Genomic DNA, 16,517 nt, shown 5'->3' with positions numbered 1-16,517 from the left:
TCATTTCAGAAGCCGTTTCATTCGGATATACGTCACCAAGGGGAAAATAAGGCAATTGCTACTTCCGTTTCATGGGGACTTTAAACTTAATAAAGTTGACATAACTTAAAAATTCAAGATTAAATTGTTTAACTTAAGTTTTTTAAGTTGAATAACATAAAATATATGTTGATTTGAAAAAATGCTGCACATTTTTTACCGTGATGCATGGACTATATGATCAAAGAAAATGCAACCCATTTAAGATGCGAGAAAGCACAACAAACAAGATAAGCAGGAAAAAAAGCTAGTTTATTACAAAATATTTCAATCCAAGCATCTCATTTCACTTTCATTTAATGTTTAAGATGGAAGACCAAAGCCGACCAGAGAGAAGCCTGCGGTATCTTACAGTTGGGCCCAACATCACATGTAGATGTGATCAGATATTAATACTGAACAATAAAACTTATGAAAATTAACAAAAAACTAAACAAATAGCAAATCGTTTTGTTTCTCAAGAATCTGGTTCCTGTAACAATATAATGGTTCTGAACATGGCCAGGTGCATTTCATCTTAAAATATACTTTAAAATATATTTATAAACACTATTAAACCCTACACTAGTTTTAAAATCAGGAATCATTCACAAACAATTTAGGCAAAAAACAAAGCCACATTTTGGAACAACTGACCGAGTTTAACTCCTCACAAATTTAGCTTTGACGTCTCTGCCATAAAAATAAACACATATACACATTTTTTAAGTCATGGTCCATAAATACAAACGTCCATTTGATGGGCTGGAAGGGGTTATGGTTTATTCTGTTTTAATTTAGTAGAAACACTAAACGTAGCTTAATCAATTAAAGAAATACTCCTGGTTCATCATTACGAAGCGTTTACGCATGCTCTCCATTACCAAAAAAATAATTTCGATTTGATCCACAGTTTACAAAATGAAATTTAGGTCTTGACATTTGTGCATTTGTAAGTCTATAGGACAAACATACCTACTTCCAGTGTAAATGTATAACAGGCAATACACTTATTTGAAGTCGGAGAATTATTATTTGCGAGCGTAACCATGAATATTTCTTTAATTTAAACACTAAAAGGGTTTGAAATGATACTCAAGTATGACCGAGGCAAAACTCCAGCATTGAGAAGTGTCAATCTCTTGGCAATTCGTACGTATTTTACGAGGTGGCGAATTCATACGATCCAACTAATAGCATTCACCCTGTCAGGTTTAGCGGTGGGTTACAGTAGTGTTTTTTCTAATAATCGCACGATTTACTTTGTACAAATTCATTTAAATTAGCCACCTTGCAAAATACGTTGAATTTCAGTAAGATCCGAAGTGTCTACGTATCTCACATATATGCTTCAAGATAAGAACATCCCATATTATATATATTTTTGATTTCAATACATTTCAAGTACTGAAAACATACACCTATCGAATCATTGCATTACACCTACACCAGCACATGAGATCAATTTGAGAAAACATCTTTTGAGGTCAACCAGTAAAAACTTCATGGTTTTCATGCTTCAAGCATCATGGTGAAACTCCATCAATCTGTTTTTAATTTATGTGTATGCGTGTAATACATCAGTCCAACGTAATATCTGGTTAGTCCCTGTGATGTTTTGGGCTTTACCTACCAGTTTAGCCACACATGACTCAGTAAGGAAACGAGGGAGTGTGTGTTTAACTGTATACGCTGCCTGTGACTAGCATGCGTGTCATTATTTGTGTCGACTGAAGGCTCTGTAGACGGCGAAGCCCAACATGGCTGCTATCGTGGTACCCAAAGTCACACGGAGCCAGAAGGAAGTGCTGTTCATGTCTGATCCATTCAGATGTCTGTGGACAGGAAGTGACATAGAGAAGCATGTGAAACAAGATATAAAAGAAGAATAAAATGCTTCGCATATCAAAAGTTTGTGTGTTTATGTACATACGGGTACATGGCGGCCCAGGCGAGTTTGCTGTAGATGTTCGTGTGTGCGTTCGGGAGCAGCGCGGAGAAGCGAAGAGATGAAGGCAGGCGATGTTTGTAACAGAATTCAGATGGGCTCATGCCATGATGCTGTTTCACTTCTACAAGATCCGCTTTAGAGCCGACCACCACACACGGGATCCCGCTGTCCATATAGTGCTGCTACATGCCAAAAAACAAAACAAACACATTTTAGGTCAAAGTGAATTGTGAGTGTAACCCCTTAACTGGCGCTGGATGTAAATTTGAATCTATCACAACAAACTATATATTGTTGGAAAGGTCTTACTGTGCGTTCACACCAGACACAAATCAAGCGTTTAATTGCGCTATTCACAAATAGTTGGACGCTTGAACATTTTGAGTTAATTGCGTCATTTGCCTGTGAAATTTGCAACATTCGTATGTGATATTCGCGTGTGTAGAGCGTTTTTACAACTTACCAGATTGTCCGACCTCACTCCAAGCAAGATCCTTTTGATTCCGGCGTCAATAAAAGTACAAAGATGGGTGATTCTCGCGAAATCCAGATTTAGAAGGTGTCCAGCATCAGAGTTTTTTAAAAAGCAATTTGAAGCCATTTTTTTGCACATATAAGATTAAGGTCTGAACTTACTATAACCATTATTTTTAGAGGATTTAAAACATATTTCCTATAAAATTATTTCTTTTTTTAGATTATCATTCTCAAAAATGATCATTACAGCAACATGATATTACATTAAATATATGCATTTACAAACTCATGTTTCGGTAATGAGAGCTAAAAAGTTGTCTAGGTACTACAACAAACAAAATTTCAACTTTTATCTGGAGAGAAAAAATAAGAACTGTTTACATGGTAGCCATCTTGAGTGTTACAGTCAATAATGTCCCTTCCAACTATTTTTTTTTTGTGAAAATGTTAGTTCATTGAGGGCTTAAACAATGATTGAAAATTGTTGCGGAGGATGACAAAAATTTTCTTGGACACATTTATATTCCTTATTTTTGTCTCTACATTTACCATAGATCACCAAATATCACATGTTTCTTTACTGTAAATGTTGATAGTATAACATACACTGAAGCTTTTTATTTTTTTTAGATTTTTAATTATAAATATTTCCATGTCAAAAAACTCAAATCCAGTCATGGACACGTTGCGGTGATGAACATTTTTCCCCTTAAATGTGAAAAAACAACAAAATTGGTTTGTATGATGTCATTTGAAATCATGTGCAAAAGAATACGTGAAGAGATGTTTGTAACTGTATGCTTCTTATTTTGATAGCATTTACTTTTTTAATCAAAATGTTTCATGACACCTCATAAGTCTAATTTTGCGAGAATCACCCAGATGTGTCATACAAGTGTCCACATACAGCAAAGATGACTTTGTCCTCCATTGTCGTTTTGTATTTCTTCCTCAGCTCGCTACGTCGTAATTACGTCAGTACAAGCTCCTGATTGGTTAACGTGGCGGCAATATCCGCCAAAGTTCAGATTTTCAACTCGTGCGATTCCTGCTAATCACGCGTCCAATGCCCTAAACTCTCAATTCGGGGCTGCAATGATTAATCGTGCAAATATGCGTTTTCTCAATGAATGAATTTCAATGAATTACAGTGAAATCCCGGCACATCTCAAAGCCAGGGGGCGCTCTTGTGCAGAAACTCCCTTTGTGCCATAGAAGAAGTAGCATTACAAACGCTATTTCCAAAAATGTGTAGAGGAAAATTTATATCGCTGTTCTTCAAATTGTTTCAGGTATTTTCATGATAATAAAGAATATTTTGAATGATTTTGTTTAACGAGTGTTGCTTTTTTAAATGCACGTTATAAACAAGTCCGACTCATAATGATTTTAGATTGATAAGGACTTCCTCCTGACCAAATGCCGTAGTACACGCACAAGCTGTGCATGAAACAAAGAATCGATTCAAAATTGATCCTGAATCTGTTTCAGATGGATTTTTAATGGGACATGCAATTAATCCTTACAGCCCTACACGCACCTTATTTGTTAATCACTCGTGCTTAACGCTTTATCCACGTCCGGTGTTAAGGCACCATAAGAATGTAGCTTTCATATTTTAAAACATTTTAGCAGTAATAATAATGCAGTGACAGTAATTTTTTAATTTGTGACAAGAGTATGCAGTAAATCGTTGACACCTAGTGGCCGTTGTTGGTAAAACCACTAAAAGTGTGACACAAACCTCATTTTATGTATTTATGTATAAACTATATACTTTATTGCATTATTTGTATTACAATAAATGTAAACTGCTATAACAATTTCATATTTCAAATATTTACTTTCAGACACATCTGTGAAAAACTTTAAAGTGTCTTCTTTATAACAAGACCAAGATTAGGTTTCTACACAAAAAAATTTTTTATATTAATTTGACGGTGTACATCATCTTTTCATGAGTGTTTGTTTGCAGCAAGTCGAAACATTTTTTTTAATAACACCAAAGCAATTTATTTACAATTCGAATTTTGATGCATTTATAAATGCAACTGAAGTCAGCATTTTACATATGAGTGATGTCATACCTTATATATACTAGCACAGTAGTTGAATGAGTCCGGGTCGCTGACGTCATACATCAGACACGCTACGTCACATGCAGCATCCGCTGCTTTTAAAAACTCTGTTTCCACATCCACCTCTTCCAACTACGAGAAACAACACACGGGTCAGATGGGAACTTATAAATGGTAGTTTGGGTAAGTTGAGATGACACTTACAATGAGATATTTCTCCTGATTGGATACCGAGACAGTGTTGATGGCGTAAACCGAAGGAGGACCGGGGTTGCGTTCCTTTCTCTGTAAATAAACACAAATTTGTAAATAGTTTGTATGTTTAATAAGCAAAAACTTAGAATTACAAAATGGATAAACAAACAAAAAATATAAAAAATATCAAACTAAAACTGCTAAAAAAAGACAAGTACTGGTCTTTGGTGATAAAAAGTTAAAAACCATTTATTTTTCGATTTGTAATGTGCATTTTAATAATTTTCTTTTAAAAAAAAAATTTAATCTCAAGATATTTTGTCAATCTCTTATTTTTATTCTCATCATCCACCCACAGATCCCACACCAAACATCTGTCATCAAATCTATTCTTACTGGAAATCATTTTGTGTGTCATCACGGTGAAAACAGTCCTAAAAAAGGACAAAGTCAAGGACAAACTGAAATATTGCGAGCCGATTCCTCACCACAACGTTCCGCTTGAGGAAAGCCTGAAGGAAGTCTGTCTTTCCTGTTCCACGAGGACCGATCACTTTACAGAGGAACACGTTTCGTTGAGTCTGTCTTTTATCCAGATCTATCTCCTTTTCTCTCGTCACTACACACACATGAAAAAGACAAAAACTCTTCAATATCAGCGAGTTTTGGCTTCGCAGAGTTTCACAGTCAGACTCGATTACCGGTTACGGCGGAGGTCTGAGATTCTCGCTCCATCAGAATCGGGTAGCCAAGATAGCCAAGATGCTCCAGACATCGGTGGACGTCAAGGTACGCTGATAACCTGCAAAAGATCACAACTCCATTTAAATACTTAAATAAAAATTTGATTTATTAAACGGCTGCTTTTCATGACAATCATTTTTGTTTCAGCAGCAACAACATAAACAAACTGTTACTCACATCCACTGGCAGAAGTATCCGTGTTGGGAGATGTAGCTCTCCTCTGTTATAGGGACATTACTGTACACCGCCGGACCCCAGGGCATGTAGGGTAAAACACCAAACAGATTCTTCAGTTCAGCCGGAGAGAGAGCTAAATCTTTATCCTACAGGACACACACAGATAACCATTAAACTAGACCAATAAACTAACGCTACCACCTTCTGTCAAGTACTTTAGTTCTCACCTCATCATATTTATCAAAGAGCTTCTGCAGGAACTGTTGACCCAAATGATTCAACTCTGTCGTACAACCGACAGGAACTCGTAACCTGGAGAGACACGGGCAAATCTGTTGATACACTAGTGCGATCAAATACAAATACACACATGTACTGCGCATACGTACGGTGGATATAGGTAATCATCGGTCAGGTCCAGTGTGTCATCATAACCAAATTTACGCAGGATGGTCCAGGTGGTCTCATGACGTCCTCTCTGTATAAACAGCGTGTTCAAGAAAAGGAACCCTGCAGAACACACAAGAGGATGGGAAATAACAACATATTGCTAAAATAAACAAGTATGTAAGTGTTTAAGTGTTCCTGAAGCTCACTGCTAAAGCATAAAGGTTTGTGGGTTTGATCCCAGGAAACACATGTGCTGTAAAAATGTATACTTTGTAATGCACTGCAAGTCGTTGCGGATAAAAGCGTCTGCCAATATCAAAAATTTAAATGGGCAATTGCATCCAAATGTCAACATCAGCATAAAGGTTTTTAATCATAATGATATCTCAGATGTCAATATTTAGTGGTTTAAATATCCCTGCAAAGTTATTATTTTATTATTTTTCATAGTTGGGTGATTCTTGCGAAATTAGACTTATGTCTATGAAACATTTTGATAAAAAAGTAAATGCTATCAAAATAAGAAGCATACAGTTACAAACATCTCTTCACGTACTATTTTGCAGATGATTTCAAATGACATCATACAAACCAATTTTGTTGTTTTTTCCACATTTAAGGGGAAAATGTTCATTACCGCAACATGTCCATGACTGGATTTGGGTTATTTGACATGGAAATATTTATAATTAAAAAATCTAAAAAGCTTTAGTGCATGTTATACTATAAACATTTACAGTAAAGAAACATGTGGTGTTTGGTGATCATTGGTAAATGTAGAGACAAAAATAAGGAATATAAATGTGTCCAAGACCAATTTTTCTCATCCTCCGCAACAATTTCCTATCATTGTTTCAGCCCTCAATGAACTAACATTTTTAAAAGAATTGTTGGAAGGGACATAATTGACTGTGACACTCAAGATGGCTACCAGGTAAGCAGTTCTTATTTTTTCTCTCTAGATAAAAGTTGAAATTTTGTTCGTCATAGTACCTGGACAACTTTTTAGTTCTCATTACCGAAACATGAGTTTGTAAATGCATACATTTAATTGAATATCATGTTGCGGTAATGATCATTTTTGATAATGATAATCTAAAAAAAGTCAATAATTCTATAGGAAATATTTTTTAAATCCTCTAAAAATAATGGTAAGTCTAAGTTCAGACCTTAATCTTATATGTGCAAAAAAATTGGGCTTCAACTTTTTTTTATTCTGATGCTGGACACCTTCTAAATCTGGATTTCGTGAGAATCACTCAGTTAAGTAAATGCACATTTCTGAATTGTCATGTTAATAATGGAGTAATGTCACATTCATAACACGTTTAAAAAAAAATGTGCGCATAAAAATGTAAATAAATTTGATTGTTCATTAAGGAGCTGTGCCTTCTCCATTTGTTAGGTATTATTGTTTTTGGTTTGTGCATTTTAATTAATAGAAATCCTACAAAGTATGTTGTCTCCCAAAAACGTGTGTCCTTTTTTGTCACATCCATATCTCATGCATTTTTTCCCTAATCTAAAATAAAAAACATGAGTATAGACCAGACGTCCCCAAACCTTTAATTCTGCTACCCATTTAGATGGGTATAATCTATACCAGGACCCTCAAACATATTTTAAAATATAAATATGAGGAAAATAATCTTTTTTTGTAACAAAAAGTCGTTTTTATTTTCCGTGTCATGTTATAAATGAAATGTAAGTTTAATTGCAGTATCGAAATAACTTATGGTATATCATATTAAAATCATTGTAGCAAAGCGACCCACAGTTTGAAAACCCCTGGTATAGACTATCATCGGTGGTTTAGCAAAATATAAACAGAAGATTTAATATATTGGTAATAAAAACATCCTCTAAGAATTTACGTTTTAAGTTTTGACTACAAATGTCACATCCATAACACTGGAATTGCTCAAACGTATATTCACAAAGCAACTCTGTATTTTGTAAAATTACAGCCAAAACAAAAAAGGAAACCATGAAACCGATATGGCACTGAAATGCCAAGATGAGCTTGAAATAAAAACAAAAATAACCGCTTCATAGTTGCAGCTCCCAAAACTTTGTTTTTCCTTACACTGGAAAAAAGCCTTTTGGAAAAGGATGCTGAATATTTGTTTAATGAGTCACATTCACCTGTTTCCTGTTGCTGTGTCAGGAATCTGAGAGTGTGCAGGTTTAACTCTACTAGCAACATTTTGCAAATGTCCTCGGATATAAAGTCTGATAAATCAAATGCTTTACTTTAAATCTACAGATGTGAACAGGTTCGTGTGAGAGATTTTAGAGGAGAGACAATAACAAATGCATGCGTGTTTGTGTACATGGGTGACGATCATATAATTGCAGGTACATTTGACATCTAAAAGCACCATTCAGACAGGATTAGCTTTCCAAATGATGTTTGAGTTTCACTGTGTCCCACACGGTGTCTGTGATTTTATGTACCGATTCGGACGAGACCAAAATTGAAAGGCTATTCCAGAGGTGGGAGTGCCAGTTCGTGTCTTTGGGTCACATGCTCTGGATACGCGTTTGTATTTTTGCTTTAAATTTAAATTATTACAGAACATGTAAGTTACCAATCAAAATAACGTATACAAATCCTACTAAAGTAGCCTACGGGGCGGTTTCCCAGACAGGGTTTATCCTAATCCCAGACTAAAATGCATGATTGAGCTGCTTTAATTTAAAAAAACCTTGTCCTGTTAAATTTTAACATATTTCGGTGACATTGTTATGTCTTAAGATTCACACCTGTAGTGTTTTTTGTAAGGTATGTTTGTAAAAACTTCTTAAATGACCTTATATAAATGAGGCCTAGTCTTGGATTAACCTAAACCCTGTCTGGGAAACTGCCCCTGTGTGTTTTATACTTTCTGCTGAAAATTAAATGAGTTTCTTACCTGATATTACAGTGGCTTAACAGTGTACGAGATTTGGGTCGTCTTGATTTAATTTCTTTTTATTCCACCGAATAGAAAAAAAACATCCATGTCTGAATTAATGGGATGCAGGGTGCGCGGGGCAAAAACTAAGTTATAACACGAACTGTTTACATTGTTGCACAGGGTTGAGCAATTTGTTTTTGCCATATTGATTTAATGCTGCCAAAAGACGTTCCCGCAAATTATTGTAAATGTATAATGTTTTTCCAGAGAGTTATTGATGAACGAGAGTTTTGGTGTCATGCAGGTACATTTTTTCATCATGTTTTTATTCGGTTTCTAAGTTGGGTGTGTAAGATACCAAATCCAATGCTATGTCATATTAATCAGTGTCTTGTTGACTAAAACACAGCATTGTTTTGAAATATGTTTGCAAATCTTAGCAACTTTTTTTGTGGGTTTGAAAATATTTTGACCCAGGGGGGTTAATTGTAACGCTGTGTTAACTAACCCCTCAGCCCTTATGATATGAAAAGCGCTAATGTTAGCGTAATTCTTGCCGTTGTTTTAAGTACACTACACACTAATGATTGCTGGCTGCCAACAAAATAAATATGCCGGTCTTATCAAAAATCGTGTGTCAAATTTATTTTTGTTCATATCTTTAATATTGATTGAATAAGGTCACATCAAAAATTGAAATGGCTAAAATCAGACTTTGATTTTTATTATCTCAGAATTTGATTTTGAAACTGTAGTATGGTTATTACAGACTGGGTCACATATAAAAAAAATTTTTTGTCATAATTGTGCTGCTTTTCTCACATATTTAGACATTTGTATCCATTTATAATTGACCTATTGTTAGAAAAGGGCTTGATGAATGAATACAGTGTGGATATCTGTCTATTATAGACACACATATAAACAATATCCACTTCAAGTATATAGACAAAATAGTATTGAAATATTTGCATGCAAACTTAATTTTTAGTAAGTGTTACAACTAACCCCCTGCTTGTTACAACGAACCCCACCTATGGGGTCACGTTTGGTGTAATTGTCCAAGAATGGTAAGTAATAGAAACAAACTTCAACTGTTTATTTGTAGCAGAGATGTGTGTGTTGCTTGTCTAAAAATATAATCAATCAAACTCATATTTTTTGAATGATTGAGCCAAAACCAAAAAGTGTTGTGCCCCACTCTCCCCTACAACATACGTTAGTAAGACCTTGCGGCAGATCACGTTGGCCAAAACACGTAAAAAAACGCATTTTCAAAAGATATTGCTGGCAAACACAGACATTCATTTGCATTCGGACGGGATAACACATTTTTAGAGGACCTCGAAAAACAGTAGGTGGGTGATTCTCACGAAACCATTGAAACACCACGGCACTAATGATTTTAGCTTTAAAATGTGTAATATAGTAACATTAAAAAGCATCAGAATTAACACAATACTGTGTTCTACCTTGCACAATGTGTGATTTCAACATAAGAATTTATAATTGTAAATTTTATCTCATTTTTTGTTGAAATTCTCATTACCGCAATGTGTCCGGCTGTGTTTGAATATGCGTTATGTTGTAATTTAATCAAAGTAACACAAAAATATTAAGAAAAAAAAATAAATGGATGTTTTGCTAGACTACTTTAGATGACAGAAAAAATATTTACTGAATATTCATGTATAATAATAATGAAGAAAAATGAGGAAAATGATGTGTCCATGCCTGATGTTCTCATCCTCCGCAACACATTTTGAGAACAGTTTAAGCACACATACAGAATTTAAATAAAGTTTGATTTTGAGTGACCAAGCACATGGACCAGTTACTTCAAGATGGCTACCAGGTAAGATCATTTTTTTACAGTTAATTTGAAATATTGTCTTGTCAGAATGCTTACATGACATTTTGATTATCATTACCGCAACAGATGCTTATTAAATGTTAATTTAATTAATAGAAGCATAATACTTTGATTTTAAATGCATGTGCAGAATCTCCAAATTATGTTCTTTCAGGTTTGTCATGTCATTTTGAAAATATGTCAGTGTTGATGTTTTCTGACTGTTGCGGTAATGAGATTTTTTAGGATTAATTTTTTAAATTATGTTACAAAAAGTGTTAAATGATAAGTAAAAGTTTTTAAATTAATGTTCCCATTTACTCCAGACTTTGCTTTTCAATGTCTGGTGGGAAAAAAAATAAATTTAAGCAATTTTTACATTTTCATGCTTGACATTTTTAAAACCAAGTTTTCGTGAGAATCACCCAGGTACATTTCTGAGGAAAGATGTTCGGCACTAAAACATAAAGCAACAGCAGGTAATCTAGATACATTTTTGAACAATGCTGTGTGTGTGTTACCATTAAGTGTGAGTCCATTGTCCTGGACTCCATCGCTGGTGTTTTTCCACACGACTGTTTTTACGTCCTCTAGGGCCTGAGGAGCCAGTGGATTCCCAAAGCACAGTTTCTACGCACACACACATTTTGATCTCATTATACCATTGACACACAAACTTTTGTATTATTACTACAAACATATCCGTAAAAAGCTGATACAGGTGGGACTCAGATAACCGTACAATCACTTTAGATGTTTACTCACCTGGAAACAGTTGAGTTCAGCATCACTGAGTATGTGATCGTTGTCCTGATCCGAGATACTGAAGATCCGACTGAGAGCTCGGACGCACTGTGGCTTCAGCTACACAAACAACACAACATACAAAGAAATGAGAAAACATATGAGAATAGGAGTAAAGGTGCAGAAGTGTTTGTGCGTACCTGTTTGTCCTCAGGGTCATACAGAGGAGCAGTCGGGTGCAAAACGGCTTTCTGGGCGTAATAGAAAAGCTCAGAAATATTCTTCAGATTTTTAGCCGAGCACTGCAGACACACAAACAGTCATGTTATCATTGTAATCCTACGTTGCAAAACGTGTGTTTAACTATCAAGGTTTTCTAACCAGCTGCCGGAATGTTAAAACATGCCCACGATGATGACAAATATACTACTTGGCAAGCAGTAGGTTTTTAAACTCATCTTGTAGGCGATATATACATTTGTTAATAAAAACCAACACACAAATTACAGGTACAAGTACACATACGCTAATCTAAACATTAAATGCTCATATGACAGTGATCCTGACCTCTACACAGGTCTCTATCTCTGAAAACTGGTTCATGATGGGAAGAATGGCTTCCATTGAGCTTCCAGAACGCATGTCAGACTTGTTGCCCACGAGGATGATGGGAATCCTGTAGGACCAGGACAGATGTTTTAATAGGAAGACTAAAAGCAGATGTACTTACATCGCATCGCAGCACAATTCAAAACATACTTGCTGCCTTTTTCTGCACCTCCATTAACCAGCGGAATCCATTTAGTCCTGATCTGATAGACAATAAAATCAGTTAGGATGGAGAAAAGACGACATAAAAAGACTGAAATAAGATGAAAAACTCTGAGATAACAGATACCTTGTCAATGGTTTCATCTTGCGTGACATCATAAACCACACAAACAACGTTGGCCTATGAAAAACAATTATATTCATAAACAACTACTTCAAACCAACTGTTTGGGATATTAAGAGAAAACGCTTCTAATACTGCGTTCCCACCAGTCGCGGTAGAGGCGTCAAGCGCGAGTGATTTCAATGTTAAGTCAATGCGAAGACGCGTTGACGTGCGTCTGGAGGTCTCGCAGCGCGTCTGAGGCGTTTTCGCACGTGTAGTTTGCGCGATTTGGGTGTTGCCGTGGGAAACGCGCGAGTTGAAAAATGTGAACTTTTGCAGAAAAATGTGCCACGTTAACCAATCAGGAGCTTGCTCTAGTAGTGACGTAATTACAGAAAGCGAGCGGAGTCGCAAAAGCCCCTCACATGACGCGAATTTCCGCGTGAATGTCTCGATGAGTAGAATTTCACGCGCGGATGAAGCGTGTAAACTTAAAATGTTCAAGCGGCAAACTAGACGAGGTAGACACGAATTTGACGCCTCAAATGCGGCTGGTGTGAACCCACGGTAATGATGAGTTTATGTGGTAATCCATATTTCCGCTATTATCCACCATGTGGCGCTCTTACACAACTTATAAAACACTGAAGCATTCACGGTTGTGATGATTGTGTATGTTTTGACCATCATTCTGAACCTGATCTCTAATAAAAGTCCTTTACAAAAATGCAATTATCTCAGCATTTTGCTCAAAATGTTGTACTTTTAAAGAAACCTACCCATATTTCAAAGCTAATAAAATAAAAACAAATGAAGATAGGATGAAACTTTTATTTTGTTGTTGTTTGTAAGCAGATGGTCTGTTCTTTCAATTGATATATTGTATGTTTATATATTTAAAACATTTTCTGGAAAGCTTTAAACTTTTGTGAATATCATAAAAAATGCTGGCGCTAGCTGGCAACTTTTTTTAAAATGCTGGTGGGAAAGAGTTCATGTTTTACTCGTCGCCTGCCAAAAAAATCCATTAAAGGGGACATTTCACAAGACTTTTTAAGACGTTGAATAAATCTTTGGTGTCCTCAGAGTACATATGTGAAGTTTTAGCTCTAAACATCATATAGATCATTTATTATAGCAAGTTAAAATTGCACTTTGTAGGTATTTGCAAAAATGTTTTTTGAGTGTGTCCATTTAAATGCAAATGAGCTGATCTCTGCACTAAATGGCAGTGCTGTGGTTGGATAATGCAGATTAAGGGGCAGTATTATTATAATAAGAACCCCCACTGACATCACAAGGGGAGCCAAATTTCAATAAGCTATTTTTTCACATGCTTGCAGAGAATGGTTTACCAAAACTAAGTTACTGGGTTGATCTTTATCACATTTTCTAGGTTAATAAAAGCACTGTGGACCCAATTATAACACTTAAACATGAAAACGTCTGATTTTCATAATATGTGCCCTTTAAAAATAATGATAACAATTTTGTTGCCAACAAACACAGCAAATATATTACTTGTTTAGATTACTTTTTTCATATATGTATGCCTTTAAAGATGTAGGCCTACTTTTACAGAAAATTACTCCACAAATAACTGCAATTTCATGATTTAAACAGAGATGGCAATAGAGAGGCAAAAGTTACATAGTGCAGCTTTAAATATAAAACTTTATAGTTACTAAGCTTGGTGTAAATTGGTCTTTACACTCTTTTACATTTAAAATCATCAAACCCTTTTAAAAACAGTAAATTTGCTGTCATTTCATTAAAAGTGAAAACAGATTTACGATTAAAAGACACAATTCAGTCTCACCTTTACGATCTCTTCCCTCAACACTTCATCAGACTGCTCAGTTTCTGCAAATAAGCATTAGTAGAGTATTAGTAAAACATTACACATCAAACAATACAAATATTTTCGACAAGCACAGATTACCTGAATAATCGACTATGTGTGTGGGTACTTTCTCAGGTGTGACATCGGCAGGTATGGTGATCTCTTCTGCACGGAGGGGAACCTGACAGATCCAAAACACTCGTTCTCAATACACAGTAACATACAGGAGTGATGCTGTATTAACAACAGAGGAAAAACTCACCTGCTCGGGAAACTCCTCTCCAACCAGAGACATGATGAGAGAGGTTTTACCCACTTTGGCTGGAAGGAATGAGAGAAACTATTAATAGATAATTAAACTGTGTAGATGATGATATATTAAATGGGTGATTCTCACGAAACCATTGAAACGCCACAGCACTAATGATTTTAGCTTTAAAATGTGTAATATAGTTGCATTAAAAAGCATCAGAATGAACACAATAATGTGTTCTACCTTGCACAATGTGTGATTTCAATATAAGAATTTATAATTGGAAATTTTATCGAATTTTCTGCTGAAATTCTCATTACCGCAATGTGTCCGGCTGTGTTTGAACATGCGTTATGTTGTAATTTAATCAAATTAACACAAAAACATTAAGAAAAAAAATAAATGGATGTTTTGCTAGACTACTTTAGATGACAGAAAAAATATTTACTGAATATTCATGTATAATAATAATAAAGAAAAATTAGGAAAATGATGTGTCATCCTGATGTTCTCATCCTCCGCAACACTTTTTGAGAACAGTTTAAGAGCACATACAGAATTTTAATAAAGTTTGATTTTGAGTGACCAAGCACATGGACCAGTTACTTCAAGATGGCTACCAGGTAAGATCATTTTTTTTACAGTTAATTTGAAATATTGTCAAAATATATAATCAAAATGCTTACACGACATTTTGATTATCATTACCGCAACAGATGCTTATTAAATGTTAATTTAATTAATAGAAGCATAATACTTTGATTTTAAATGCATGTGCAGAATCTCCAAATTATGTTTTCTTCAGGTTTGTCATGTCATTTTGAAAATATGTCAGTGTTGATGTTTTCTGACTGTTGCGGTAATGAGATTTTTTAGGACTAATTTTTTAAATTATGTTACAAAAAGTGTTAAATGATAAGTAAAAGTTTTTAAATTAATGTTCCCATTTACTCCAGACTTTGTTTTTCAATGTCTGGTGGGAAAAAAGTAAATTTAAGCAATTTCTACATTTTCATGCTTGACATTTTTAAAACCAAGTTTTCGTGAGAATCACCCAAATATGGTAGGAAAACCATAAAAAATGTTAATTTAAAAGAAATGCATGCAGTTATTTTTCAATGGACTCGAATTGAACCTTCTGGAATATTTGGCAATAAATAGAGACTCTGTGGATACGTGCATGATGTCACACGTTTTTGTTTGGTGATTTATTGACACTACAAGCTCGTTTGATGTTTAACGAAGTGCAAACTCCACGCCCTGATAGTTACCATAGCAACCACCACATAATCCATCATTTAACAGCATTATTGTATGAATTCACATTAAATCAATGTTTTTTAGAAATACACGTAAAGTACTGAATCTAAAGGATGTTAGCAGTATGGTTTCAATTAGAAAACTTTTCTAAACCTCTTAAAATGTAAACTGCATGCAAAACAAATAAGTATCCATCTAATAAATAAGACGACACAAAGTTTGTTTGATTGTTCAGTTTTGTTAAATTAAAATGTCTGATAAATCAACATTAATACTAAAGCAATATTTCCTGTCAAAAAACTTTTGTAAATCCACTTAAGTATCATTAGCCAATAATCTGTAAATAACTTCAAGCTAAAGTGAACCCGATGCATAAACATGATGTGAGCATATCGTAAATCACTAAATAAACTCATAATTCAAGAGCATGTTGTGTTTATTTTTGTGTGTGTTCCTGCAAGAGCTCAAGGTTGTGGGTTAGCACTCGTGCCTTCATTAAAATGACACATTTCATTTGACATTACATTTAAAAACAACTTACGTTCCCCCAGCAGCAGTATCCGGACATCGCGTTTCATTTCACCCCGCTCTTTATTTAACTCTGCGACAGGTTACGTTTATATTTTGCTAAAAGTTCAAATCAATTCAAAGCTCTGTGCTAGTTTCTCGCTAGCCCCATTCCATTCAGAGAAACTGGCGGCGCTGCAGACTTCCGGTTCGAGCCAAAATGGAGCGCCCTCTACTGAAAGACAAGCGAC

At 35.1% G+C, this 16,517-nt stretch overlaps 1 protein-coding gene across 1 annotated transcript; it reads right to left on the bottom strand.

Moving 5' to 3' along the window:
• Nucleotides 1-270: 270 nt before the first annotated feature.
• On the bottom strand, nucleotides 271-16,476 carry rhot2 (ras homolog family member T2). Its single transcript, XM_055182144.2, has 19 exons — nucleotides 16,301-16,476; nucleotides 14,509-14,567; nucleotides 14,346-14,427; nucleotides 14,223-14,266; nucleotides 12,425-12,478; nucleotides 12,286-12,338; nucleotides 12,094-12,202; nucleotides 11,727-11,828; nucleotides 11,548-11,646; nucleotides 11,304-11,412; nucleotides 6,030-6,150; nucleotides 5,868-5,952; nucleotides 5,641-5,786; nucleotides 5,421-5,521; nucleotides 5,208-5,338; nucleotides 4,729-4,809; nucleotides 4,534-4,656; nucleotides 1,952-2,151; nucleotides 271-1,853 (listed from the first exon to the last, which is right to left on the bottom strand). Exons 1-19 carry the CDS (start codon nucleotides 16,335-16,337, stop codon nucleotides 1,736-1,738), a joined length of 1,854 nt encoding a protein of 617 aa, XP_055038119.1. The 5' UTR covers nucleotides 16,338-16,476; the 3' UTR covers nucleotides 271-1,735.
• Between the last annotated feature and the right edge of the window lie 41 nt (nucleotides 16,477-16,517).

The sequence above is a fragment of the Misgurnus anguillicaudatus genome, chromosome 25, assembly GCF_027580225.2.
Source record: "Misgurnus anguillicaudatus chromosome 25, ASM2758022v2, whole genome shotgun sequence".
Classification (NCBI taxonomy): Eukaryota; Metazoa; Chordata; class Actinopteri; order Cypriniformes; family Cobitidae; genus Misgurnus; species Misgurnus anguillicaudatus.
The sequence above is the reverse complement of the archived record's forward strand: the minus strand, read 5'-3'. Positions and strand labels throughout refer to the sequence as shown.

What these genes read in the sequence shown, in the direction of transcription:
- rhot2 (XM_055182144.2), bottom strand. Translation starts at nt 16,337, where the DNA reads ATGAAACGCGATGTCCGGATACTGCTGCTGGGGGAAC. An exon ending in GATACTGCTGCTGGGGGAAC is followed by an intron (nt 14,568 to 16,300) that starts GTAAGTTGTTTT and finishes CATTCCTTCCAG; the next exon opens with CCAAAGTGGGTAAAACCTCT. An exon ending in GCCTGGGCCGCCATGTACCC is followed by an intron (nt 1,854 to 1,951) that starts GTATGTACATAA and finishes TCCTGTCCACAG; the next exon opens with ACATCTGAATGGATCAGACA.